This window comes from Hemicordylus capensis, chromosome 5 (assembly GCF_027244095.1).
Source record: "Hemicordylus capensis ecotype Gifberg chromosome 5, rHemCap1.1.pri, whole genome shotgun sequence".
Taxonomy (NCBI): domain Eukaryota; kingdom Metazoa; phylum Chordata; class Lepidosauria; order Squamata; family Cordylidae; genus Hemicordylus; species Hemicordylus capensis.
Window position 1 is genome coordinate 152,629,688 of NC_069661.1, and position 26,667 is coordinate 152,656,354.

The 26,667-nt window shown below is 42.0% G+C and overlaps 1 protein-coding gene across 3 annotated transcripts in view; it reads left to right on the top strand.

Annotated features, from left to right (window-relative positions):
- The window catches only part of PRKAR2B (protein kinase cAMP-dependent type II regulatory subunit beta), an 89,955-nt gene that overhangs the window by 9,027 nt on the left and 54,261 nt on the right, over positions 1 to 26,667 (top strand). For 2 of the 3 annotated variants that reach the window (XM_053255361.1, XM_053255360.1), the window contains exon 2: positions 23,089 to 23,124. The exons of the other annotated variant lie outside the window; for it this stretch is intronic. In XM_053255361.1, coding sequence (XP_053111336.1) covers positions 23,089 to 23,124 — 36 coding nt within the window. The remainder of the gene's footprint in view (positions 1 to 23,088; positions 23,125 to 26,667) is intronic. 3 annotated transcript variants of the gene reach the window in all.

The window sequence follows — 26,667 nt, forward strand, 5'->3', positions numbered from 1 at the left end:
GTGGAATCATGGCATTTTACGATGTAAACAGACTTGATATTGAAGGAATACTGCATTCTTGGAATAAGTGATCATGGAAAAACTCCAGTGAACTATAAGATTAAGACCTAAGCAATGCTTTCCTTTAAAAAAAAAAAAAATCAAGTACAAAAACTACTTGTTGCAAAATAATACCTGAAGTCAACTGTGGATTGCATGTGGTGTGCATTTTTGTAACCAGATTTCACCTCAAAACCACCAAAGCAAGAACTGTATCTTTTCCTGATTAGTGTTTCTGCTTTTACTTAGGGAAGTGTAGAACTGTCCGTGGGAAGAAATTGGCTGTCTTGGGTGCAGAAGATGGGAGTGGGAGGAGGATTCTTGGTTGAGAAATTTGTCATTGTTACAAAAATGCATTCTGTAGAATGACTGGGAGAGGTACAAAGAGCTGAAATACAAAAATAGTTATAATCCTTCAAGGGTGAACCAAAGAGGAAGAAAGAACTGTTCATATTTTCTGGCATTCTGCAGTGGCTTAGAATGGGTTAATAGTATTTTCCCAAAACATTTCTAACCAGAAGGCTCCCTTCTTAAAACATAGTCTGCTTCTCCCGTTCCATAGGATGAGACAGCATATAGATTTGACTGCAATTTCCTTTATGTTTAAGTTTAAAGCAGAATTGCAAATAAATATTCAGGCCCCATTGCTGGTGTCTTTTGGCATCTCTCTGTTCCTGATAGGAACTGGCTTTATGCAGGCATTCTTTTAATGCCTATATAAGCAACATATACACACATGGACAAATGTGCTGGTACCCCTCCACGAAAAAAGAAGAACCCACAATTGTCTCTGAAATAACTTGAAACTGATAAATGTAATTGGCACCCATTATTGTTTATTCTGCATTTAATAAAAATCAGACTTTGCTTTAGAGTTTTTATGCAACAGATTATTTCAAATAATAACACAAATGAAAATGGCATAGACAAAAATGATGGGACCCTTAACCTAATATTTTATTGCACAACCTTTAGAGGCAATTATTGCAGACAAGCGATTCCTGTAGCTCTCTATGAGACTTCTGCACCTGTCAAAAGGCAGTTTGGCCCACTCTTCCTGAGCAAACTGCTCCAGCTGTGTCAGGTTTGAAGGGTGCCTTCTCCAGACTGCATATTTCAGTTCTTTCCATAGATGTTTGATAGGATTCCAATCAGGGCTCATAGAAGGCCACTTCAGAATAGTCCAATGTTTTGTCCTTAGCCATTCTTGGGTGCTTTTAGCTGCGAGCTTTGGGTCATTATCCTGTTGGAGGATTGACCTGTGACTGAGACAGAGCTTTCTGACACTGGGCATTATGTTTTGCTCCAGAATGTCTTGATAGTCTTGAGATTTCATTGTTTCCTGCACAGACTCGAGGCACCCCATGCCAGATGCAGCAAAGCAGCCCCAAAACATAACCGAGCCTCCTCCATGTTTCACAGTAGGTATGGTGTTCCTTTCTTTGAAAGCTTCATTTTTTCATTTGTGGACATAGAGCTGATGTGACTTGCCAGAAAGCTCCAGTTTTGTCTCATCTGTCCAAAGGACATTCTCCCAGAAGCATTGTGGCTTGTCAATATGCATTTTAGCAAATTCCAGTCTGGCTTTTTTTAAAATCACAAAACTGGAGCTTTTTGTGGACATAGAGCAGATGTGACTTGCCAAAAAGCAAACACCATACCTACTGTGAAACATGGAGGAGCCCTAACCCTAACCCCCTGCGCTCGCAGTTTCAAACCGCTGCCTCATTCCGTTACACTTTGCAACACTTTAAGCGTTTCAAATCTCGTAGTCCGGAAAATGCCAGGGGGAGCAGCAGAGCATGGTAAGAAGCCCCCTCCCCCTGAAAGTTGGCCAATTTTCAGCCAACTGGGAACCTAAGTCCGTGATTCCATAGCCCCCAGTGACTTGATATTCATGGTTTTCATTTCTGCGGCTGCAGCCCGGGATAGAACCCCTGCAAATATCGAGGTTCTCCTGTACTGTGCCTGCTTATCTTGAAGAAGATATATCAGGAGGAGAAATTAAAGGAGGTTTGATTTTGTTGTTTTCTTTTCTTAGCACTGAGGATAATATGCTGTGCTGTTGCTTCTGTAACTGTCTGGTGGTTTTCCTGGATCTCAGATTGGCAAAGGCAGAACTTGGATGCCTGCCTTCCTTCAGTTGTGGTTTGTTAGTGAGAATGGTGTTTTGGCAAGAAATTGACAGTGGTAGCTGTGTGTGTTTAATATTTCTTGGTGATTGCTGTGATGAGCTCCATGCCTGGCCTTGAGTCAAAATGTGGCTGAAATTGCTCTAGTTGAGCTTATAGATATGCTTGCTGCTAAGTAAGGGTGCTGGTGTGGCAGCTGGTGCAATGGCTAGGAAGTAACATAAGAGTCATAATTGTGTGTGAGAGAGCAACTTGTGCCAATGATGTTTCTGCAGCACAGGCAATGCAGCTGGCAGTGGATTCTGGGTCCATGATTCTTTTTTGGTCATTTTTGGACTGTGTTTGAAATATGTGTTCTGTATTGGGAGGCACAAGTTCCCTTTTACTGTGTGCTTCTGTAGTGTTTTTCAAGCCAGGTTTGCAAAATGCATTGCAAATTGCAATGCAAAATAGTGTGTGCACTCTGTGAGTTCAGCTTGTTCTGACCACAGGGAACAATGAGGAAACCTGGAAAACCCCATTGTTCCCCTTGAGTATGTCTTAGGGACACGAAAATGAGTTGTATGGTAGGGCATAATGTGTGCTACTTACCACCCAACCTACAAAAGAAATGGGCAAGTGGGTGATTTTAAACTAATTTTTAACCTTTCCCCCAAACCCTCATAGGATCCTACCATGCAACCCACTTCGGTGTCCCTAGGACCTACCCATGGGGAACAATGGGGTGTTTCAAGTTGCCCCATTGTTCTCTATGGCCGAAACACTCAAAATGTTTTCAGTTTGTTGTGTTGAAACAACTGGTTGTGCCGGTTGTCTTGACAAAACAATTTCTTTTGGCCATTTTTTGTTTTTTTGTTTTGAGCTTGAAACAGAACGCAAAATCCATTTCATGCACATCCCTACTGGAAAGGAGAATGGGGATGCATTTGGGATACAGGCAACCATGCAAATGGCTAGTTGCAAGCTTGAGTCTTCAAAACATATGTAATGAAATAAGGATAAAATATCACATGACTTTCTGATTGCTATTGCTATTTGGTAAGGCAAGTCATATGCTTTATTATTGTTCCAGTTTGTATGTTATAGCTAATGGTTGCATGGAGAGTGCAATCAGTGAAAATGTGTAGGTCTTGATTGGACAGTGCAAATGTACACAGCAGCTTTTAACTCTCATGAAGCCAGTTATATCGTGTGGGGATATGCCTCTACTTTCACAGTGCTTACAAGCTGAGAGGGAGAGAGTTAATAGGAATGGATTAAAATATCCTTCAATCTTTGATCCTGAACATTATGGCTGTCAAGCTTGGGACTTGCTGTAATTTTCAGTCAGTTCATTTAACTACTGGTGAGTGAAACCCTGTCACATTGTATTTGCGATAGTGGATTTTATTTCATTTATATGTTAATATCGTCCTGTAGGAGTTTATGAGAGAGCTATCTAAGAATTGCAAGTTTGTAGCCCTGAGTTAATACTTTAGAAGGTCAAAATTTTAGAGAACGGTTGTAAATAATGCATTCATGTTTCACAACTATTTTAAAAATAAAATGTTAAAATGATGTTTGAAATAATTTGTTTTTATTGTTTTGCTGTAAACCGTCCAGAAACTTGTGTTTTGGGTGTTATAGAAATATGTTACATAAGTAAGTAAATAAATAAATAGCTTCCCTATAGACTTCGAATATTGTATCAGTATTTCTATTGTGGAACAAGTGAATTTGTTAAGCATCACAGGAATGTGAATGCCTTTTGGAACTGTCTTAATCAAATCCCCAATTTCTTTAAAGCGTTTTATTATAGAAACTAGTGACCTGAGCGTGTGTGAGAGTTAAGCCTGTAGATTTGTAGACAGCCTATAACAAAATAATGCTTATGGAATGCTTATTCAGGAATGCTTAGGTATAGAATACAGGATTGTTTTATGGGGCCATAATGAAGGGTTATAATACAAATTGCAACAGTGCAACTATGGCTACTTGGTATATATTTATCTTCATTGGTGTATTAGGAGTCATACAGAAGCCTTTTTATGACAATTTATGCCTTTCCCATTTTTAAAAAAAAGCCTTTTGTTTTGCAGTGAGTGCGCACGCTCTCTCTCTCTCTCTCTCTCTCATCTCCAGATCCAGTTCCTATTATTCTTGGATATATTTTATGCCCCCTTCTAGTTTCTCACTGCATTGCTTTATTCAGTAAACATAGTATAATTAATTCTTTATGTTGTGTTCGAGAGATCCCAATATTGGATTCTTCCCCCCACCACACAAACACTTTTAAATGATTGGATTCAAATGAGAGAGTATTATACTGTACTTAGTTTTACAATTTAATGCTTACTATCTCATAGATACATAAAACAGCGAGCTGAAACTCCAGAAAAAGAAATAACTTGATTAATATTACAATAAAGTTCTATTGTTGAGAGAAAAAGAAATTAAACCTAGGATCCCTAGTATGTAACCATACTTTTAGTTACAAAAACAATGCCAAAATTATTATACATCGAACTGGCATTTTATTCTGAATGGGTATATGATCCTCAATCCAGCCTGGAAAACCCATATTCATAAGCATTCTTTCATGCTTGCGCATCTTCATCAGTTATAATTAGATATGCACCCCTATCCACATCACAGGGCCCCATTAAAATGCTCATATGTGTCTTGCAGGTATTTTACAGATTACTAATAATTATAAAATAGGTTGTAAACATTAGTGACAGTGCTCCCTGTTAATGATGGTAACACATTGCACCAAAACTGTTAGGATATCTGTCCTAGTAGATTAATGAAGTTCCAATATATCATAAAACAAAATGTTTAAAAAACAACCACCAACAACCTAGAGAGAAGAGTTGGATGGAATAGAGTTCTGCAAATTGCCCCCCATGGGATTTATAATGCTACAAATGAAGCAATATTGGGAGAAGGCTACAAAGAGATTGAGTATTCACCACCACAAAGGGCATAATAAATGGAAAAATTTCCTCTGGAATAATTCTGCCATAACTAATATCCTAGGAAATACCCTTTTCCTTGAAAAGCTACTGAGGGAAAACCATGCTTGTGGCTGATAAGTGAAGGTGCAGTAATTATAAGTATGAATTATAAAACAGAACAGTTTTCTTTTGAGTGTTTGGATCATGGATTGCTGTGCCTTAATTATTTCAGTGTTTACAGTAAGTGGTGAGAAGCAGAACATAAGGCAGTGACGTTAACAGAGCTAAATGTTAGCGATGGGTACAGCTGAAGTTGTACTGTTCCTGCATCTGTTCCTGCATCTTTCTATATGTCTAGAAAGGCTTGTGTGAGGCTCTGTCAAAAGGACAAATAGTACAGTAATTACTGTTTCTTGCTTAATGGAAAGGTAGGGAAATTGTTACCAAATATGTATGGTTCTATTTTTTTCTTTTTCTTTTTAAGAGAATACTGTAACTGGTTTGCCACTCATAACTGTCCCAAGTATTTTTTAATAATTACTTTTTCCATCATGCTGCATGTCTTAAAAACATATTGCTTAATTTCAAGGAAAACATTTTTGAAAGATTTTAAGTACAGGCAATAAATAAAACATCTGAAGAATGAAGGGGAGCTGGTCTTGTGGTAGTACACATGAATTTTCTAAGCAGGGTCTGCCCTGGTTTGCATTTGAATAAGAAACAATGTGTGAGCACTGTAAAATATTCCCCTTAGGAGATGGGGTTGCTCTGGGAAGAGCATCTGCATGCGTGCATGCAGAAGGTTCCAATATTATTTATTATTATTATTATTATTATTATTTATTTGTTAGCCACTCCATAACAAATTGGTCTCTGCGTGGCGCACAATGGAGGATTAAAACATACAATAAAGATTCATACACATTAAATCATAACCGACAAAAAAGAAAAGAAAGTACAATACAAAGCAGTTTAAGAACTCGTTTTAAAATTAGTTAAAAATCAGATCAAAACTAAAAACCAAAGTTTAAAAGACCTGGGTGAACAAAAAGGTCTTTACCTGGTGTCTAAAAAAAACAAAGTGATGAAGCCAGGTGAACCACACTGAGGAGGCTATTCCATAAATGGGGTGCAACCACCGAAAAGGCCCTCTCCCTGGTAGCCACCCACCTCACCTTGTTCGGCATGGGCATTCAGAGGAGGGCCTCCGAAGAAGATCTTAGGATTTGGGTAGGGACATATGGGACAAGGCACTCTTTCAGGTAAGCCGCTCTCAAGCCATTTAGGGCTTTAAAGATTAAAATCCATGTTCCCTCTCTGACATCTCCAGATACGGCTGGGAGAGACTACTTCTTGTAACCTTGGAGAAGCTGCTGTCAGTCTGTGTAGACCAGGCTTCCCCAAACTGCGGCCCTCCAGATGTTGCTGAACTACAATTCCCATCATCCCAGCCACAATAAGTTGTAGCGGGGGGTGATGGGAATTGTAGTTCGGCAACATCTGCAGGGCCGCAGTTTGGGGAAGCCTGGTGTAGACAATACTGAATTAGATGGTCTAATAGTCTGACTTGGTATATGGCAGCTTCCTATGATCCTAATGATCTCATTTGAAAGAAGCCATCTTCTCAGATGTGCATCTGATTCTATTTGTTCTGACTCAAAACGTTGATTTTTCTAAGTACTAAATTTTCACCAGAGCTATACTGATCCATTGTAAATACAAAGATTTGGCCCTCTTCAAGGAGCTTCTAGGTTGTTGTCCAGCCATGTGGCAGTCTCTTGGGCATGGCCCAATCCCATTTAGGCACTGATCACAATTCATTGATTTCAGTGGGGGAGCTGAGCATCTCTCCCGTGTTAATTGTGAATGTAAGTGGTTATTTGTGGACAGATTGGTCTCTTTTCTAGGGAACATATTTATTTATCTATCATATGTCTATACCACTTGATATGTACATCTCTAGGCAGTGTACAAAATCTAAAATATTTAAAAATTACTAATTAAAATACATGACAATAAAAACAACAGAATAAGACAGATATTAAAACAAGGTTTTAAAATTATTAAAATTAATCTAATTAAAAGCCTTCGAAAACAGGAGAGTCTTGAGGTTCTTCCTGAAAACAAACAGAGAAGGAAATGCTCTTATTTCAGTAGGGAGCATATTCCAAAGCCCTGAGGCAGCAACAGAGAAAGCCCAGTCATGGGTCACCACCAAATGAGCCGGTGGCATCCAGTGTTCTGTCTAATTTTTTTTCATATGTGTGCGGAATTTTGTTCTGGGCAGTGGTATCAAGGCAGTGTGTGCACACATAATTTTGTTCTGGGCAGTGGTATCAAGGCAGTGTGTGCACACATGCACACAGAATTTTGTTCTGGGCAGTGGTATCAAGGCAGTGTGTGCACACATGCGTTCAGGGTAGGATCTTCCTGATTCAATCTGAGTGGAATCTAAAATTAACTGAGTGGACATCAAGAAACGTGTGAGCACATGCACACTTGCACACCTTAGAGGGAACACTGGTGGCATCCATAACTGGACCTCTCCAGAAGATCGGAGCAGGTGGCAGGGTTTATGACAAAGCTCTCTCTTAAATAGCCTGGACCTAAGCCATTAAGGGCTTTATAGGTAGGAACCAGCAGTTTGTCTTTCACCCAGAAACACAGCGACAGCCAGTGCCATTCTTTCAAAACCGGTGTTATGTGGTCCCTTCATGTTGTCCCAGAGAACAATCTGGCTGCATTCTGTACCAATTGTAGTTTCTGGACTACGTACAAAGGCAGCCCCATGTAAAGCGTATCACAGTAGTCAAGCTTGGAGGTTATCAGCATATGTACCACTGTTTGAAGATCATTCGCCTCTAGACTCTGCAGTAACTGTGGAATCCTGCTTGGCCCAAATTTGAGATATTTTATCTGCAAAAAAAGTCATTAAAAATGTCACAGTGACTGACTGATGGTAATTTAAATTCACGGGGGAGGGGTACATACTAGCCCTCTCACAACCCTAGATAACTCAGCTGGACATGAATTTGTGGAAACAATGCAGGCAGAAAAGAGCTGCTTCTTTGCCACCCACACTGCCAGAGCACAAGTCTTCAAATGTGCTCTATGTTGTGCCCGATCAGTCTTGCGCCAAGCCTTCCTCCACTTGTACTCCAATTGTCTTCCTCACTGCTTCAGCTCCCATAACTCATCCGAATACCACGGGGCTGTCTTTAAGGAAAGTTGGAGAGGATGCTTTGGAGCTATTGTGTCTACTACTGTAGTGAGTTCATTATTCCATTTTTGTACCAGAGCATCGACAGAATCATTAGCAGAGCCAACCCTAAACCCTTCCAAGACTTCTTGGAATCCTATTGGATCCAATAACCTCTTTGGGCGGACCAATCTAACAGATTCTTCAGCCCTGCAGAGATGGGTCATGGTTGTAAGTTATACCTTAACCAGATGGTGATCCGTCCATGACAGTGGGGAGATGATAGGAGTCCCCACCCACTGAACACCACCCTGATCAGAACAAAAGACCAAATCAAGTGTGTGACCAGCATCATGTGTTAGACCAGAGACTAACTGGGATAGGCCCACAGTCGTCATGGTCGCAATGAACTCTTGAGCCACCCCTGACAACCCAGTCCTAAAAGGAACATTAAAGTCCCCCACCACCAACAACCTGGGTGACTTCAATGCCAACTCAGCAACCAGGTCTGTCAGCTCAGTTAGGGACTCCACTGGACAGTGTGGAGTCCACCAACAGAAGTCCCAGTCTATCCCTGGTCCCTAGGCTTAAGTACACACATTCAGTATAAGCCAAATCCCTGACAGGGATCCTGGTAAGGGAGATGGTATTCTTATAGACCACAGCCACCTCGCTTCCCCGACCACATCCTCTCACCTGCTCTCACATTGAAAGTGTGGGGATCCTTTGTTTGGACTGAAAAGCATACTGCTACTACTAGTAATCTTTATTACAGTCACAGACCAGAAAAACCACAATGCAAACAGCTGATAAATACATTGTGGAAGAGCAATCGACTCTTGCTGAGTCCTACAAGCAATCAAGCAAAACTTGGCAACGTTTGAAGAAATTACATGGTTTTGATCAGAGAGTAGATGCTGAAGATAGAAGAGGTTCGTATGGCCTGGAAAGTTAGTTAATAAGGTTGTTATATACTAAACATGACTATTTTTATAAAAGTCACAACATAGTAAAGCCTGAGCCGTTGTTTCAATGGCACCCACGCCACATGGGCAAAGGTGATCAACATAAGGAATTTTCTTAAATTTTCCTTCCAAAACAACTGTGGTAAAATATTATAATGAGCTTATGTTAAAGCCCTTGGATGTTTCAGCACCATGATTGGGTTTAAATATCTGGCTAGCCTAAATAAAAAAGATTGCCCAAAAAGACATCTCTAGGTGTGAAGGACTGCTTTATTTGCTTTTCCATGTCTACAATTTGTTGTCTGAGTGGTGTTTTAGCCCAGTTAAAACCCAGTGCTAGTAAGACATCCAATGTAAATCCATAGGAATGCAACTTCATTTGGAGAGATATTTTCCAGCTTGTGTCAAAAGTATCAGTTAGAACCAATGGCGCTATTACTGGCTGGGGAGGGGTGTGTGTGAATTGGCCTTAACGAGTAATCAAAATACTTATCCACAATCCAGTCATCTTAACTGCACCTGCTTACTGATGGAGAACTGCATTGGGTGCACAATGGGCCACTTAAAATATATTTCTCAAAAATTTGGATAGAACAAGGTTCATTTCTCAGGAGTGAGTTTTTTGCAGCTGTATACAGGTAATAGTTTTTTTATAAACTTGGAAGAGGTAATGTACAGCCTTTGCCTATAGTCTACATGCTAACTTTTCATGCTCATGGTCTCTGGTCAAACTAGTTATGAAGATGGTCATTGCAATTCAAGCTGTACTCCAGAAAAGGCAAAATTTTCTTCTGGAAGGATAGCCTTGTTGCAACAGATGTGTATGTTTTGATGTGATTATTGCAGGAATCTCTTGCAAGAGTTTCTTGCTGACTCTTTACCAAGGTTGCTGGTCAGAGGAAGGAATTCCAGAGAGTTCAAGACAAAACACTGTCACCACAGCCCAGCATTCTCCTGGCCCTCCAAATCAGGTGACAATAGAAAACTAGCAATATGCTACTGACTACTATATCCTCTCAGAACTGCTGCTCTGAACAACCACTTGCTTGAAGCCAGCCAGCTTTTCTCCTAGGCCAAAAGGCTAGCTGACCACATGCCTGCCTGCCTGCCTTCCTTCCTTCCTGTCATCTTCCTAATAAGCAACCATTTACAGGTAACTAGGGGTGTGCATGAACAGTTCAATAGCAAACGATCCACTGCAAACCGGGCCAGTTCAAGGGTCTGATCATGAATCGGACCAGCCTTCAGGAATGATGGGCCAGTCTGAGATAAAATCGAATAGGCCCTGGTTCAACACGAACTGGTTTTCCAGTTTGAGTGGTTATAAAATTGCTTGTAAAGGGGATAAAGCTTAGGGCAGTCTCTGTGCATGGAGGCCAGGTAAGTGTGTGTCAGGAGCTGCTCTGGCTGCTGAAGGCGGTGGGGGGAGCACTGCTGAAGCTTCCAGGAGCAGCACTGCACTGGTAAGCAGCACCTTCTTATTTACTTTTAAAGGTGCCTTTCGCTGCCACACCCCTGGCACTGCTGCCCTCACCAGCCACCCTAAGCTTATTCCCTTTACAAGCAACTTTATAGTTGCTGGAACCGGCCTGCTGCAGGGATGTGCATGGAACTGACTGGCCTGGTACCCCCTTGAACCCCCTTCACCCGGTCCGGAGCAGTCCAAGGGGGGTTCGTGATCTTCTTTATTTTTTAACTGGAATTTTTTTTAAGGCACTTACTCCCTCTGGGGTAGTTGTTGGAGGCTGGCTGGGGAAGGGGGAACCTCCGCAGACCCCACCCCCCGCTGCCTTCAACAACTACTCCAGAGGGGGTAAGTGCCTTAAAAATTTTTTTAGGTTAAAAAAAAAAGAGATCACAAACCCCCGAACAGTCGAGGGTGGGGGGATTCGGTCTGGGGTTGGTCCAGAGTTGGACCAAACAGGGGATGGTTTGGTTCAACCACAAACCAAACCAGTTCAACATCGAACTGGCTCAATGTCAAGCCAGTTCGCACATCCCTAGCCTAATGGTTCAAGCTGGGCTGGTCAGTTCAACAAAACCAGTTTGTGGACTGGCAGGTTGGTCCAAATTCGGCCTGAATTTGGACCGAACCACGGTCCGTGCACACCCCTACAAGATGTACTCTTGTTTTCCTGAATTGCCTGGAGCTACTTAAAAAAAATCTATTTTACTTTGCAGTGCCCCCCCACACCCCACCCAGGTATACAAGAGAGTGTTATCTAGTAAGCAGGCCAAAGGTTTTTGGTTTTTTAAAAATACATTTGAAAAGGGTCACACAGAGGTCCCAGTCTAATAAAAGTTAGTCTCACTTAAGTCATATTGAACTTAATAGGACAGGTCAGTTATGACTGGCTGAGTTCAAAAGGACCTAAGCACAACTTTGACTGGATTTGACAGACTGAATCAACTGTCTTATCTGCTTATTGCCTGAATAAAGGTGAAATTGAGGGAGGCTCACCAAAGGATGAAAACCTGTGGAAAAACCCATCCTACTATGGAAGATTGAGCTTGGGCAGAATTTGTTTACCAGTCAAACAAGAGACCTTATAAATCTGGGAATCTTTCATTGAAATTGATGCTCTGCGATACCATGAATAATGGGGAGCTCAGTTGACGATCTTGTAGCAAGTCACTGTCTCTCTACCTAACTTTATTGTTGTGGCTTATTTTTAGACTGCCAGTCCAGTTACTCAATATGGTGCCTTGTATGTGGATCAGACATATAGAAAATATATAATAAAAAGGTAGTAGAACCATCAGACAACTAATAGTGGAGGCATCCAACTTGTATAGAGTGGAGGCATCGGCATCTTCCTCATAAATGACCACTAAAAGCAAGTAACAGACTGAAACTGATCAAGTCCTGTTTAGGAAAAAGCTAAACTTCTGGCAAGCCTGAATACATTCAAAAAACCACATGACCCAAAATACATTGTGCCGGGTCTTAAAGCTTTCTGATTAGAAGGTGTGGGGGGAAAGCATTTTAAAAACACAAACTGGGAGAGGGGAATGCTGCTGCTTATCCTTTCATCCACCACTCCATAGGGAGCGAAGAGGAGGGCATTGTGCTTGCTGCCCCTAGGGAACCTGAGTAAACAAGGGAGAGGGCAAGGAGAAAGGGTAGGGGGAAGGAATCGGGTGGGATGCCGACATATTGTTGGTAAACTTTCCCTTCTCTTTTTTTGACCCCCTGATCCTTGGGAGAGGCCCATGTCAGCCTTCCCAACAATTTTCATTTTCCCTTTGATCTGAGCAGATCTGACTGTGCACTGGCCCAATAGATAACACAACCTTTGTATGGAGAATAACCAGGTATGTGCTACCAGGCATAGTTTCAGTGGGCTGGAAAGATGAAATGGCAGCATGGAAGAAATTAATTCTGTGCAGTGTTCTTGAGTACAGTGTAATCAGTCAGCTTTGAAATAATTTGAATACCATTATGCTCTATCTGCCAGTCCTCATACTATATTATACTATATCTAAGCCTACGTACATGAACATGAAATAATCACGTATTTCATCCCCATTTTATCTCTGTTTCCACTTCCTCTACTGTCTCCCTTGTGTCAGTTTTAGATTGTGAGCCCACTGGGGCAGGGATGTGTTTTCTCATTAATTGTAAAGTGCCATGATATTCCTGAGTAGCACTATATAGATAATGATAGCTAGTGTCCTGCTTTGGAAGCACTATTCTTGGAATGAATGCAAAACAAACAAAAAGGTAGCTACAGTTGCTTTTGAAGTTCTGTGTTGTCAGACCCTTTGACAAATGTGCTAATATTACACATGAATACTGTGTACTTTCAAGGTGTGTAGCATGTTTATGGTTAAGAGCATAAGAACAGCCCTGCTGAATCAAGCCCAAGGCCCATCTAGTCCAGCGTCCTGTTTCACACAGTGGCCCACCAGGTGCTGCTGGGAAGCCCACGGGCAGGAGCTAACGGTATGTCCTTTCTCCTGCTGTTACTCCCCTGCAACTGGGGGAGTGGCAAGTGATGGGCAAACTGCAATAGTACAGTTCAGCTTTGCAAATGTCAGCAAAAGTTATTAGCCCATAAATGTTTTTACTAGCCAGCCAATTTGCACAAATCTGTGACTCTTCCCCTACCCCCACCTCACCTTGTAGCTCCAAAGAACTAACTCCACCCCGCCTCCCGGGGCTTGGTCACTTGAAGGTTATTCTGAGCCATTAGCCTGGTGACCTCTGGTAAATATTTTCTGACCTTATATAACACCATGTGACTCCGAAGGAATTCGGAGAAAAATAATGCTGTGGTGATGGTTGAGCTCTCCTCAGCTCCCCTTTTAATTAATTTGCTTTTTTCCCCCTGAGCTTTTGTGGAGGAAGGTCCAGTCAGTCTTTCTTGTTTCCCCCCCTGAGAGAGCTTAGAAAAGTCATGCATCAGGAAGCTTTTTCCTCGGCTCTTCCTACTAGTTATCACCCCAAGCAAATACCATTCCAAAGTGGGTGGGAAGGGTCACTGCAGACAAGAGAGAGCCTTAATCTTTAAGGCCTGGGACATTTCTTGCAGTGGTATAATGGATTTGTAACTTTCTCTGCCTCTTGGCCTAACTTATTGAATGAGGAGGCAGAGGAAACTACAACTCCCATGCATTCCAGGAGAAAACGTTTCTCCCAAGTAGGGATGTGCTGAAACGCAATTTGGCATCCCAATGGTCGGCACAATCCCTTTAAACATCAGGGTTTCTACAGCCCGTTTAACAAGGAGGAGAGCAGGTCCATACCTGCCCTTCCTCCCACTCACAGCCACTTCAGCAATCCTTGCGCTCCTCCTGGATATCTTTACGTGCTGGCGGGGCATCTCCCAGCTACCCCTGTGCAAGACTCCAGCATGCATGGTGGCCATTCGCATGGTCAGCAAACCATTTGTGTGGTCAGCAACCATTCTGACCACGCAAATGGCCACTGCGCATGTGCGGAGGCCATGTGCGCACAGGGGCAGCTGGGAGATGCCCCACCAGCACGCAAAGATATCCAGGATGGGTGCCGGCATTACAGAGATGGTGGTGAGTGGGAAGAGGAGCAGGTGTGGACCTGCTTTCCTCCTTGTTAAAGGGGCCATGGAAGCCCTCATTTTTAAAGGGACTGTGGTGGCGATTTGGATACCAAATCGCGTTTTGGCACATCCCTACTCCCAAGTCTGGCCTAGAAGGCCTCTCCTGTCACCAGAAAACATGCCCTGCCACTGATTTTCCTGTTTTGCATGGGTAAATTTGCTTGGAAAGGGAAGAGAGGGAGACAACAGGCAGAAAGGGCTGGTTGGTGGTGAATTCGATATGAGCCAGGCCCAAACTCCAGAGGGAGTTTCAAGATATTTAGAATGTATAGGATGACCATCTATTAATTAATTAATTATTTTTATTTATTATATTTATATCCCGCTCTTCCTCAGAGGAGTTCAGAGTACATGCTTATTTTTACCCTCACAACAACCCTGTGAGGTAGGATAGGCTGAGAGATACATGACTGGCCCAGAGTCACCCAGTGAGTTTCGTGGTTGAATTGGGGATTTGAACTCAGGTCTTCCCGGTCCTAGTCCAACACTCTAACCACTATACTATGCTGGCTCCCCCATAATCTAGAGGGATTATGATGCATACATGATATTTAATATTGGTTTTCAAAGTCAACAAAGCCTTTGTATGCAGATCCACCATTGTGGGATTAGGGAACTACTGCTCGAATTCATGAGTAATATCATTTATATTTTAAAAAATGCTTTCTGTTTGAAATAATCACTCTTAGATCCAGAAGCCCTATCATATGGCAAAACCAAGCTGTAGGAACTTATAAGAATTAAGACTGATATAATAAAAAGCTGCATTAATACTTACATCCTTAATATATTCATATTCGCTAATTGCCTATTAATTATGCTCATAGAGTGTTTCTCTGCAAGAGTTCCAGTTTCTCTCTCTCCAGTTGCCTCACTTTTGCTCTGACCCACTCCTGCCGCCTTTGCTATTGTCCTAGCCATTGCTAACAATAGTCTTCAAGAATGCACTGGTTGCCTGATATTTCTAGTTTGGTCCTTTTACTTGGGTGCTGTCATGTTTAAGGTGGTACCAATCTAGATGAATTGAAGTGGTGGCCACTGTTGTCTGATAAAGGTTGTTGGTCTGGCACTAGGGATGTGCATGGAACTGGCAGGGGCCGGTTCAATGGTGGGTATGTGTGCAGCTTTAAGGGCGGGGGAGGATGCACCTACACCCCCCACCCCACGACGTGCACACATGTACAGGCGCATCCGGTACTTCCGGGTACTTCCAGAAAATGTAGCGAAGGGGGCAGCAGGAAGGTACGCCTCCGCCCCGATGGATGTTTAAGAAACCGAGCGTAGGCAGGGGAAACACAGCAGAGGGGGGGGGAGTGCATCCTCTCCCGCCCTTAAAGCTGCACCCCCAGCGGCAATCTGGTGGAACCACCTGCCGTTCGAACCGGTTTGGAGGCCCATAAAGGGCCTCTGAACCGGTTCCATGCACATCCCTATCTGGCACAATATGACTTATCTCTTTCTATTCATTCCGTGTCGATCAAGGAGGAAAAATTACATTTGTGCTAGGTATGTTAAACACTAAATGGTTAAATACTTAACTGTTAAAATGAACTTCACTGATTAACAATTTCATGTTCAACCAAACTAGAGTAATCGATAGTGCTCATACAGTGTTGCTGCCTTCTACCTGAGGACTGCCATCATGGTTAATTTTCAGAAATTACAGTAGTGTATGGGGTGTTCCTACGTGACATAATTTCTATAGTGATGGCAGCAGAACAGAATTGATAGAAGCTAGTGCTCTATTCATTTTTAATGTTCTCAGGAGAGGTGCTTCTTAATGTTGACATAACTGAAATGCGTGGGCTCCCCCCATCCCCCCACAATTGGAGGCTGCAGGATTCTCCACCCCAATCCCAGTGGGGGTTGGTGGCTTTTTTAAATTGCAGCTGTCCATATTAACAGTTAAACAAACAGTAAGACTTCAGTTTTAAACATTTGATTTATTGAATGGATGATATTTACATCCTTAATGTGTGCAGCCTGAGTGGGGGAACCCCCCTCCTGTGTGTTCTGCAGAGCAGAAGGATGCTCCATCCATGTACAGACGCATGCCACCCAGGATGGACACTTTTTCTGTCTTGGAGCAGTTTGTGAGAAGTGCTTCCTCCTCCTTCCAGATAAATCCAAACAAAGATGGTCTTATCTTGTCAAAAGAGTGAAGAATTAATAAAATAATTTGGAGCACTATTAAACCAAGACGTTGAAGCTCTTTACAATTAATAAAGACTTGTAAAGGTCAGGAATAGCCTCTGTGGGCTGTTGGTATTTTAATGGCTTGCAAATTGACAACTTTGAAATTGGCAATTGTAGATAAGTATTTTTCTTGGGTTTTAGAAATGTCTGGTATAGAAGCGAAACTTTGGGGAACAGCCAGTAATTGTCTTTTTCTTTTTCTTTTTAAGGGTCACATATGAATTTCCCAATTCAGGAAAATTGCTTCTTTTAAAAAGGCTGTGGGAGGCTGTGACTGCATCCATTTCGATTTTTTTTTTAAATATATGCTCTCTGTAGGACAATAACAAGTAGTAAAGTACTCTAGCCATGTATAAAACTCAGTGAAGGCAGGCTGGATAATCTTTCAGGTTGAAAGTTTATTCAGAGTAAAGAGCAGTAGGATAAAAGTATGCATATCAAATAACATACAGTGATAGTTGCTGAAAGATATTTCAGTTTTGTGTGTGTGTTTGTGGAGGTGGGGGGGCAGGGGTTAGTTAAAGTTCCAAATACATCTAATATTACACTGTGCAAATGATATCATTTAAGATTCTGGCCATTAGTTTCTATGTTTCTGCCAAATTTCAACTTACATTTAGCATTACAGCTGTAGAAATTGAGTGGAAATTTCCCTGACAAATAGGTAGACTTAAGCACTATAGCATTATTAACCTTTTATCAAGCAATAGTGATACTTCCACTCTAAATGAAAGAAAACTGGGATGACAACCCAGTGACAAAAACTTAGCTACAGCTACTACCACCAATTGTACTTTGACAGGAGAAGTGGCAGAAAGTATTCTTCAGTGGCAGTGCTTATCTCTCTCATTCCATCTTGACAGTAGTGCTGTCTGTGCTTCCACCCTGGATGTAGTTGTGTGGCCTCTTGGATATCTGGCAGAACAGCTGATGTCATTAAAGAGGAAGGGATATCCTTAGTTTTCTTCCCAGTTATGAAGTACCTCAAATGTAGAAAGAAAACCTTGCTGCTGCTGATATAATGTTGAAAACCTAATATTTGCCCTAAACAAACTGGATTGCCCAAAATGTGTTGAAGTGCAGATTAAAAGTAGCTTCAGAAATGTCAGTTACTACTTCAGACTGTACATCCTGGTATACATTCTGCTTTCTCTAAGTAGTGTATGTCCAAATTACATGTTTCTGGATATTTCCCGTATAAAGATAATATACGGCTAAAAGAAAAGCCTGCACACAGAGATAGAGCTGTGGGCTCTAATGTACTAGAAATACATCTGGAGCTTCTAGAATTTCAAAGATGCATCTTTATAAATTAGTTTTCCTCAAAACATACTGTTACTACACTAGACCTCATCGCTCCTGTTGTCTTTAGGAAGAGAAGCTGGATGCAAAGAATTCTGAACACCTGACCCCCTTCATTTAGATGCTGCTTGGGTGCATAAGTCTTAAGGAAAACATGGCATATTCATAGGTACAGAGTACTTCTGATGACGTCAGTCAGTCTCCCTAGCAACGAAACAATAGCTTCTCTTTATCCCTTTTACAAGCAACATACTTATAATAGAAACAGGGCTGCTGGGACAAAAAGATTTTCTAGGCACAATGGTTAAATTTCGAGGTGCCATGGCTCCTTGGTGGTGCCTGAGACTTGTCAAGTCCAGCACAGGGAAAAGGAGAACAGCAGCCATCTTTAGTGACGGTAAAATAATACTGCTGAGAAAAATCAATCAAATCATATGACGTGTGCTACAGTGAATGCCATGATTTGATTGCCCTATTATAATGGGAACTTCAAAGACTAATAGTTCAAGAAATAATATACTTTTCTAAAACAAAGAATCCGTACTCCTCTATGGATCTGAATGTTGGGATACTTAAAAAAAAAGAAAAGAATGTTGTGCTCAGCTGAATATAGGTTGCTTACATTTGAAAACAGCTTCCTAGGAGCTCATTATCAAACTCGGCCATTTCTCAACAAATCTTCATTAAATTTAGATAGGTGGTGGTGCTTCTCACCTAGTTGCTCAGGGCCAAATTTCAGGCAGATTGACAGATGGCTTGGATTTTGACTGAGAAATATTCAGAGTCTTTAATTATAAACAGTTCATCTTAACTATGTAGGCAATACTTTACCTGTATAATTTCCAGGTCATCATCTTATCTATTCTGAAATTCCTAGGAAAACTGTAATATGTAAAAAGTTCCTTTCTACAAAAGAGCATCAATCTTCTCTGGTTAACAGATTCTATCCAGTACAGTCACTGACAGTTTGCTTGAAAACACAACTTGCTGTGACAAATGGGGGAGTATTTTGGTCCAGAGGGAGCTACTTTCTGTCCTGCCTGAAAGGAACCATGACATCTTGCAGCATAAGACAGAGATATGGATGGCAACAAGGGAATATGCATGGTAGTCAAACCATCCTCTGCCGTCGCAGCTTCGCCTCTAAACAAAATCATTCCCAACATTATAAGAGAGAAAAATTCTGTAACATTAGTACTATATTAATTTAGAAACCTTGGAAGATTATTAGATTATATATTAGATATAAATACAAAATAAATAAAGAGGCTTCCAAGTATTCTGATAATGTCAGAGCAGTCCCGAAAAAGTGACCACACAGACAACTTAGTGGGCAGAGAACGTCAGCCATCTCAGAATGGGGAAAGGCAAGGAAGCAATTGACTGCTTTAGATACTGGTGCTTGATAGCAACTTGGGCTTGATTTTGTTTTAATAATTGTTGACTGCAGCTAATTTTATAAGAGTGACTGCTATGATGGACTAGAGCCCTTAAGATGGACTGATGGCAAGTTACATTGCCACAACCACCACTCCCTTCATCACTCTTGCCTCTGGATTGATAACTGGAAGCCAACTGATATTTCTTCAGGGGGCTAGATTCAGCCCTGGGGCCTATAACTTCTGATGCCTGCTTTAGACTAGAGGGAGGATTCTTTGCCACCTGGTGAAGGATACAACAACAAAAGGAAGACCTGTTTCATGTACAAGAGTTCAGCACTACACAAGGCTGGCTGCAAACATCTGCTGCCATACAAAACACCTGGCAGGCAATCCCAGGGTTCTTTGTGATATTTCAAGGGATACTGTATTGCACCTCTTCAGACTGTATGTTGATTCACTGGTACTCACCCCACCCCACAGTATTACTGCCTCAAGCACAGCTTGAATCACACCAGGATCAAACTGTTTGTGCAGTTCAGCCCTGATCCAACACATGATACAATTCTATATGAAATCAAGTTTTTTGTCTGAACATAAATTTACATAGGAAAATAGCACATTATGCTTAATTCACTAATTAGCATAATCCATATTGTAAACCATTTTCTTTTAACACAGCATGAACCCTCTTATTTTGATTCTTAGAAGTCTTCATGAATACAATATGGCATGGATATGAGGAGGAGAGCTGGTCTTGTGGTGGAAAGCATGAACTGGCCCCTTTGCTAAGCAGGGTTCACCATGGTTTGCAATTGGATGGGAGATTACATGTGAACACTAAGATATTTCTCTTGGGGGTTGGAAGAGCATCTGCTTTGCATGCAGAAGATCCCAGGTTCAATCCCTGCCAGCATCTCCAGATAGAATTGGGAGAGGCTCCTGCTTGTAATCTTGGAGAGCTGCTGCCAGCCAGTGCAGACAATACTGAGCTAGATGAACCAATGATCTGTTATTGGAATTGAGCTGGCGTGCTGCTTCAGCCTCTGTAAGTTTCTGCTGGGTTCTAATGAATGCCTGTCTCTTCCTAGGTTGAATGAACTCATTTTTCAAGTCTTTTAAAAATCTTTAAAAATGTGTACTCGTTTAGTACACTTCTTACTGATACAGCTGATCTTACAGTTAAATGTGTAGTATTTTATATTTCTAAGCTATAGCAAGTGATTCAGGAAGCTGTACCTTTTGAATTTCTATTTGGACTCATCCCTTCCCATCCCAATGTTGAACTGAAAGACCAAGGCAAAGCATAGGTGCCTGCTGTAACTTTGCAAAGACAGCATGATATGAAACTCTACCAAATCTTTAGTGCATGTATAGCACACAAGTTAAGGTGACCATCTTAACTTGAAATTTCCACGTTGCTTAGAGCATGAGTGAAAATTGTAAACACCTTTACCCTCATCTTAAATCCTTAGCTTTTGCCTTAATCATGTAAATTTATACTCTGCATTTATGGCGGCTGTAAACTGGGAAGTATTAATAAATTAGGAGTTGAAAAAGACTCTGTGATTGTATGAACTTGGAGTTTAGTGTATATTTTAATGGGTTTTCTGATCCTTACTTAATTCTATTTGTTGCAATGTTGTTGCAGCTGTCTATGTTCTGACTCTCAGCCTTGAAGGACTGAGAAGTAGCTTGGCCAGCTTGTGATCATATGTGTCTCTTCCCAGCCTGGGGTGTTCTTTCTCAGTATTCAGCCTGCATTGGCAAACAAATAGCTGATCACATTCCTGTGTGTACATATTCCAGCTATGAGAATGAAATAATTGTACAGTATAGGCAGAGAACAGGCAGGGGAACTTTGGAGGCTGAGCTAGAGGGTCAAAAGCGAAGTGAGGTCAAAGTAGCAGCATATGGGATTACTATGAATGTGTGAAAGTCAACTAACTTGAGCTCTAACCCCTGGAAACTTTGGCTGCTTAACTCTACAGGTGAAACTCGGAAAATTAGAATATCGTGCAAAAGTCCATTAATTTCAGTAATGCAAATTAAAAGGTGAAACTGATATATGAGACAGACACATTACATGCAAAGCGAGATAAGTCAAGCCTTAATCCTCTCTAATAAAACGCTTGGTGTCTGTCCGTGGACGGACACCAAGCGTGCGTTCGTGCCTGCCTGTTCTGGGCATGCCCAGAACAGGGCAAGGGAGGCACGAACGGCAGAACCCGGCGGCCATGTTGGGGCCGGGAGAAGGAGAAGTGGCCGCCGCCTACGCCAGGAGGAGAGTGCGGGAGAGGCGGCGGCGCAGCCGTGGCCACGGCCAGAGGTGGCGGTGGCCGCGACGGGGCAACTGGTGGCGGGAGTGCGGGTGAGGCAGCGGCGGGGCCAGAAGCGGCCGCCGCAAATAAAGGAGAGAGGCGCCGGGGGAAGAGGCAGCGGGGAAGCTGGCCGAGGTGGTGGCGGAGCCGCCGCCGAGGCCTGGCGCCGCCAGTAAAGCCGGGCGGGGGGGGAAACTTTGGGGCCCGATCCCACCATTCCCGTCCCCCCGCCAAATTACTAAGGGCCAAATTGGCCCTGAAAAATGCCGCCGCCGAACCGCCCTCCCAGCTGCCCGATCCCACCATTTGTACAGGAAAGAGGAGCTCGCTAGCAGAGCTCCTCTTTCTGCAAAGGCTCTTCTCAAACTGGCGCTTTGAGCGGAAAGGGCGTCCTTTCCGATCAAAGCGCCAGTTTGAGAAGAGCCTTTGCAGAAAGAGGAGCTCTGCTGGCGAGCTCCTCTTTCCTGTACAAATGGTGGGATCGGGCAGCTGGGAGGTTCGGCGGCGGGGGCTGAAAGCATTACTAGCGCCCGTTTTTCAACGGGCTAAAATTCACTTGTTTGTTATAATTGTGATGATCATGGCGTACAGCTCATGAAAACCCCAAATCCACAATCTCAGAAAATTAGAATATTACATGGAACCAAGAAGACAAGGATTGTAGAATAGAACAATATCGGACCTCTGAAAAGTATACAGTGTACTGTGCTTGATTGGCCAGCAAACTCGCCTGACCTGACCCCATAGAGAATCTATGGGGCATTGCTAAGAGAAGGATGAGAGACATGAGACCAAACAATGCAGAATTGCTGAAGGCCGCTAATGAAGCATCCTGGTCTTCCATAATACCTCATCAGTGCCACAGGCTGATAGCATCCATGCCACGCCGCATTGAGGCAGTAATTGCTGCAAAAGGGGCCCAAACCAAGTACTGAATACATATGCATGCTTATACTTTTCAGAGGTCCGATATTGTTCTATTCTTCAATCCTTGTCTTCCTGGTTCCATGTAATATTCTAATTTTCTGAGATTGTGGATTTGTGGTTTTCATGAGCTGTACGCCATGATCATCACAATTATAACAAATTAAGGCTTGACTTATTTCACTTTGCATGTAATACGTCTGTCTCATATATCAGTTTCACCTTTTAATTTGCATTACTGAAATTAATGGACTTTTGCACGATATTCTAATTTTCCGAGTTTCACCTGTAGTTCCATTCTGTTTCATTATGAAGTTTTGATGGTTTTATTTTGCATTTTTATATTGCCTATTGAAAAATTCTCTAGATGGTTTTACAAAATAAAACATACCATTAAAATATCAAAATTAAAACCATTTGAAAACATTAAAGTAGACACCATTGACTATTGTATCCATGTACAACTTCAGAATTCCGCAGATCTTTGTGTAAACTAATGGTGTAAATGTAACATATTAATGATCTGGTTCAAATATTTATTATGTTATATATTATGTGTTTTCTTTTAAAATTGAGACTTCTCTAATAAGATCTCTTTTCCCCCCCACTCTTAGCTCCAGTGATAAATCGCTTCACTAGACGGGCTTCAGGTTAGTATGCTGATTTGCATGTTTTCATTGGCTTCTAACTGTTCAGTTATTATTTTGAGTTTGCTAATATTGGGGAAGGCTCAAAGGTTCCCTTCATCCCAAGAAAGGGAAACTTTTGGATCAAAACTATTGTTATACTCCTACAGCTCTCCAATATGGTTCCCTAGATGTTGGACTGCAGCTCCCATAATCCCAAGCCACAATGGCCGTGTGGATAAGGATGTGCCCGGACCGGCAGAGGCAGCTGCGGGTGGGGCAGGAATTGGTTCCTTTGTAAACCAGATGAGCAGGTTCTTACCTGCTCCTCCGCCACCCCACCACTTTTCCAGGTGGTATGTGCACTGTCCAAAAGGCTGGGTGTGGCTGCAGCTCTGCTCCCAAGCAGCCTGTGTGTGGCATCAGTACGAATATGGCCACTGCCACGCACAGGCTGCTGGGAGTGTTTAATTGGTTTTTTAAGGAAGTGATCCCCACCCTGCCCGTGGTGGCCCTGTGCATGCTGATGCCTCACACAGGCTGCTGAGAGCAGCCCTACAGCTGCCCTCGGGCTTTTGGACAGCGAGCGCCACACCTGGAAAAGCAGTGGGGTTGCAGAGGCGCAGGTAAGGACCTGCTTATCTGGCTTTTAAAGGAACTGAACCCTGCCCCGTCAAACTGGTTTGGATGCGGGCACCCGAGCTGGTTCAGTGCTTCCCTAATTGTGGATGAAGGGAGCTGTAGTCTAATTACATCTGGAGTCCCAAGTTTGAGAGCCCCTCTCTCACCAGTTTAATTAGCATTTTTTTAACTAATTATAGCCTGCAATAATTATTAATAGTTTCTAGTAATTTTATAGAATTTCTATAGTACTCATCTTGCAGTAACTGTAGATTGCAGTAATTTTAATGTAACATGACTTCATAATTTCTATTATGACCATAGCGCTTCATAAATGCTTTTAATCATGCTCTACTGTACTATCTTCTGCTGTTCTTGGACCGTAATAAAATGATTGATTGATCATACAGTTTAATTCTGAGATTAGTAGCTTAATCTATGGTGCTTTTTAAAAAGAAAACTTTGAAACAGTTATGTGATGACAAACACTTGTGTACTTTGTAAACATGGAGGTAGAAAGCCGTTCTTGTCTGAGAATCATTAAGAGTTTTGCCTTGGCTGTTGGTGGATCTTGCACAGAACCTCATATATATGCCCTTTGTCTCACATAGGTATTCATCCCCCCCTACACACACACCCTCCCTCTAACATACACAGAAATGCAAACACATTTTGCATATGTGCTTTCATATACAAGATTAAAAATTCTCTTTAAACACTTGACATAGCTAGCTGTGTTCTTGGACAGCTTTAATGGTCACTAACAAAGCTTTTGGGGGGAAAGTGCAATGGCAGACTCCACACCTGACTAAGCACATCTGTTATAATACCTGAGAGAGTTTGGGTGTTACAGTGATCACACATAGGCTGGAATGAAACCTGCTGCTACAGTGTCACTCCCTACCTCCACAACGGGTTTGTTTGTTTGTTTGTTTATACATTTTATATCCCACTCTTCCTCCAAGGAGCCCAGAGTGGTGTACTACATACTTAGGTTTCTCCTCACAACAACCCTGTGAAGTAGGTTAGGCTGAGAGAAAATGACTGGCCCAGAGTCACCCAGCTAGTATCATGGCTGAATGGGGATTTGAACTTGGGTCTCCCTGGTCCTAGTCCAGCACTACACCACACTGACTGCCCTGCATGCCTTTATCATATCCAGGCTGAACATCTGTGAAGGACTGAAGGTGAAATTGACCACAACAGAAGCAAAAATGAGAGTTTTCTAGGGTAGGAAGGATAGAGCTATACCTTAAAATCCACACCTCTCCTAAAATTGGGACTGTGTTGGGACTTTTGGCTGGGAACCATGCATAGAAACTTCGCAGAGGAAGTTAAAAAAAAAAGTCCTTGCATATAGAAAATTAGAACTTTAGATTACCTAATGATTACCTCAAATTATCCACTTTCCTTTCTGTCTTTTGTCTTTGATCTTTCTATTGTTTTCAAGGCACTTAAAGGTGTCTTGCTTTTTCTTGGCAGAGCTACCAATTAAATAGCCAGAGGTTAATTGGAGAAGCACCTGCTGTCAATAATGTGGGCTGTTAATTATTTAGCAGCTATTCCAGCCAACATGCTGTGACTATTAACATTTTTTATCTATTTATTCTGCATAGCCATAATTGGTCACAGCAGCTGTGATGGCACATTTCCACACAAATCAATCTTCTGCAAATCTATATCTTTCACTCAAGCTGCTTTCTTTTCAGCAGCTCTCGTGTCAACCCCAGCGCCTCTGAAAATGCTTTCTGAATTAATAATAAAAAATAGGGATGGGACTCAGAGGGAGGATCTGCTGATAGGGAAGTATTTAAAAGTAACTCTGGAGCATTGTATCATAGCCCTGGGTTACGCCTGCCAATGTTGAGATTTTTCCAATAACTGGCCAGGTCTTTCATGTATATGTATCCACTTCAGAAGAAATATATTGTTGAATAAATGTGGTTTGCTTATAAGTTGTGCTTTTAATATCATGTTTATGAAAATAACATGGTCTAGTGAAGATTTAATGCTTCCAGTCCCTGATCATGGTTAAGAGATTGGGGCATGGGAAAGTGTGCTCCTTTTGCCCTGCCCTCCCCCTTTCTTGCACAAATTCCAACTGCACTTCCCCCAAGGACCTGAACTGTGGTTAAGGATCATGTCTATACTGATCACGATCATGAGCACACTAATCAACTCAACATATAACCAGGGTCAGCCAACTCTTGTTGCTAAGGAACTTGGGTAGCATTAACCATGCTCAAGACTGGTGCAGATATAATCGCTAACTATCAGAAGAAGGGCAGGGAAAGGGGAGGAACTGGGGGAAAGTCCATGAACCTGCTCCCAGTCTCTTAATCATGGTTAGAGATTGAAAAAATTATATATGACACTAGTCACCATACTTTAGGCAGGGCCCTCAAAACTGCATTGTATTTTCTGTGGTTTGCATGCTGAAAAAGTTGCTTGCAGTTACTGTAGACTCCAGAACCCTTGTGTCAATGTCAATGTTTTCCTCTCCTAATCACTTTTTGATTGCAAAGGAAGCTGCACACTATTTAATGGTGGAATATTTCTCAGCCTGCATCCACACAAACTAAGGTGAAAAACAGTTGGTACTTCTGAAAAAGGAAATTTTAACGTACTTTATTTTTGTAGTATTCAGGTGATCATTATGTGTAGTGGCACATTATTCACAGTAAGAGCTGTGCTCATGTAATTTCTGTGAGGATACTGAAGGCCACACTAACCACACTCCTTGACCCATAGTGCACTCTACCAGTGTACTAGTTATATCATACTACTATGGGAACAAATATTTCTGCATTGGGCTAGTATAACCTTTCATCTTATTTGCAATATAATACAGTGAGTTGTATCAGTCTGACTTCTAATGTATAACTAATAAGCTATATGCACCCTTCAGAATTCCTTTGACCTGGGGCCTCAGGAATTGTTAGTTCT